The sequence below is a fragment of the Hyalella azteca genome, unplaced genomic scaffold (genome assembly GCF_000764305.2).
Source record: "Hyalella azteca isolate HAZT.00-mixed unplaced genomic scaffold, Hazt_2.0.2 contig4700, whole genome shotgun sequence".
Classification (NCBI taxonomy): domain Eukaryota; kingdom Metazoa; phylum Arthropoda; class Malacostraca; order Amphipoda; family Hyalellidae; genus Hyalella; species Hyalella azteca.
In genome coordinates, this window is record NW_025934911.1 from 9,191 (window position 1) to 12,253 (window position 3,063).

At 46.4% G+C, this 3,063-nt stretch overlaps 1 protein-coding gene across 1 annotated transcript; it reads left to right on the top strand.

The window, feature by feature from the left end:
* The first annotated feature begins 462 nt into the window (after positions 1-462).
* On the top strand, positions 463-2,540 carry LOC108668168 (glutamic acid-rich protein-like). Its single transcript, XM_018155332.1, has 2 exons — positions 463-537; positions 2,094-2,540. The coding sequence occupies exons 1-2, from the start codon at positions 463-465 to the stop codon at positions 2,538-2,540; spliced, it is 522 nt and encodes a 173-aa protein (XP_018010821.1).
* The last annotated feature ends 523 nt before the right edge of the window (positions 2,541-3,063 follow it).

Below are 3,063 nucleotides of genomic sequence, written 5' to 3' on the forward strand. Positions count from 1 at the left end.
AAGTCATCTCGCTCACCTTCTGATATCACACAAATGTTTCATAACTTTTCTCAGAATATGTATGCAAGCTGTCTTGCTGCCTACACGGATGGGTCGCGAGTGGAAGAACCCACATGCTCCACATCTTGCTGCTGTGGTTATTCCACGCAGGAGAGTTTCTTTCAATTGGAAGCGCCGCCCAGAGATATAAGTGTTGGAATCGGAACTATTTGTTATACATGAGGCTCTCACTTGGGCCCAAAATAACCTTCTTTTGAATGAATTTTTTTAATATAAACTAATTAACAAAGCTCTGTTTCTGATCCAGTCCATCCCCAGCCACTGCGGAATACCTGGAAACGAAGCGGCAGATCTTGCTGTCTGATGAGCCCACACCCTCCTCTAACGTACTGTAACCACCCCGAGCTGAGAAGAGCTGGTGAAGTCGATAGAGGATGCTATTACTGTTAGTTGGTGCGCATCATGGCACCAGGAAATGGGAAGATCAGTAAGGAGTCTCTTCCTTGCTCAGGTCACGGACAGTCTAGGCACATGACCGTGGGCCTCTTACCCAAGTTAGGCAATTGAGACAACCATAGCTCATCTACGTGCGGGTCAGGCTGGTATCTGGTCACACCTGACTCGTTTTGGCCAAGCTCCCAACCTACTCTGCCCCTGTGGCTCAGTAGAAACTATTCATCACCCTATTTTTGAATAGTACTAGTCATACTGGTGCCCTTGGTTATACGATACCTGAGCCGGCACACATTTCGGTGCAACGGTGCCTTTCAGTTGGCCGATGAATGACTAGAACTTATTGGCCTTGGCCGATCACTGGCCACGTATTATTCCTCGCCCCTCATTGAGCTCCCCTTTACCGTACCGCCTGGCGTGGACTAGCAGGTGAGAAATTTACGACGTCTTTTTCCCCTCATCCCTTCCACAACGCCTTAATTTTAGCAGTTACTATACTCCATATGAGAGTATGCTCGTATATAACTAGTTTTTGGTGATAGATATCTACAAAATGGAGGTTGATTCAGATATGTATTTAATACCGTTCAATAGAGAATACAGAGCTGCGCGAGAATAACCAGTCAGCCGGCATTCCTTCTCCAATAACTCCTGAAATTTTTTTGAATGGGCATTAATTAATGCCACTGATTTAGTCCCAGTCAAACGTGAGTTCTATCGGCCCGCAGTGCATGAATTGTGCAACTATTCATCCACATCTTAGAATAATCGAGCTAAAATCTTGGTTTACGGGTAATGTGATATAGATAAATTCTTCAGTTAAATTCAGTGCTTCAGCAACGCATCATTTTTGTACACTGGGCCCGTCCCCAACTAATTCACCGTGAATTATTTCTCAATGTTATTTTATTTGTTATTTTCCAATTGGCACAAGTAAAGGGCATATTTTAGAGGAAAAATAATGGAAAAATGAAGGCAAAGGCAAGGCAGATTTCGTTTATTGGAATTCAGGTACATCATCAAGTGCCGCGGCGTGACACGGTTCCAGCACTCTCCTTACAGACAAGAAATTCGTACAGGCAACGCAAAACAATCAGAACGGGAATGAAGATGAAAATATGTACAATAGTTATGCGTTTTGGGTATGAAAAACAAATAGCAAAATTATCTCTAATATAAAAGCTAATTTTGATTCAAAAGTAGGCACTAGACAATTAGGTAAATATTTCCATAATATGTAAGCCCCTCATATTGAAATAAGACCATATTGTTTAAATATAGCCAGGGCTTTCTTCAGTACAGGTCGAGGCACCCGTGTCCAGCTCACTACAGCACCCTGATGACTGGATACTGAATAATAAAAGTCACAATCAGTCACTCCGCCGGCCAAGAGGCAGTCATTGACGCAGCTTAGCGCCTCTGTGCCTAATGTGCCCGACTGGCGCGCTCGCAGCGCCCCTACAAACACGTCGAATGCCAGCCTTTTCATGGGTGGCTGGCATTTGCGTAGGTAAAATACGCGACCTCTGTTCCAGTGCCAGTCAGGGTGGTCAGGGTAAAGTTTGTCGCCGTTCGGCATTGTGGTGCATGCCACGTAGGCCTTACCCTCTTCAAAAAGCCGTTCTTCCTCACTGTCCCAGTTATCGTCATCGCTGAGGTCCGTGTCCTGCATCTCGTCAATATTGGATGCGATCCTTGCATCGCTGGGAGGGCAAACTGAACGACATGAAACAGAACTCGACGAGTTGGACGAGCTAGAGGAGCTGGACGTGCTAGAGGAGCTGGACGTGCTAGAGGAGCTAGAGGAGCTGGACGAGCTAGAGGAGCGAGACGAGGAAGACGAGCGCGACGAAGAGGAAGACGAGCGAGACGAAGATGATGACGAGCGAGACGAAGAGGAAGACGAGCGAGACGAAGAGGAAGACGAGCGAGACGAAGAGGAAGACGAGCGAGACGAGGAAGACGAGCGAGACGACGAGGAAGACGAGCGAGACGAAGAGGAAGACGAGCGAGACGAAGAGGAAGACGAGCGAGACGAAGAGGANAAGCGTGAACGAGTTTCCGTTTATAGCGAACTTAGTCGATAACATAACAGCAAACTACCCGCAACAGTCAAAAGAATAAAAAGCACGCTCGCCTGGGTCGCTAGGTCAGCATCCTCACTAGCGCTGGCAAGTGAAGCTAGTTGAGGTTCTGCAGGCCAGACTGGGAACTTGTAAGTTCTTCAGCATCGCCGTCACGATGGATGATATCACACATATGTGGAGCTCGTCTCTATGTTACGAGACTTGCATAAAACATTAAGTGATGTGAAGCAGACAGCGCTGACGCTGGCTGTCCTGCAGTATTAGGAGAGACAGCCAAGGCTTCCCTTGAAAGATAATGACGGGCAACAACAAATATTCTTGTGTCAATGAGCTACAACACTTCGTTCATTCATGGTGCTAGTTTATTGGTACCAGTCGTATTATTGGCGCCGGCAACAGCTACCTTTCTTCATTGCTATCATCGCTTAATGAACTGATGAGTCGGAACTGATATCACTGATGCAATACCTTTACGATGTTAGCAGTGATTTTCAAAGGCTGTGATCGCTTCTAAGAAAGGAGA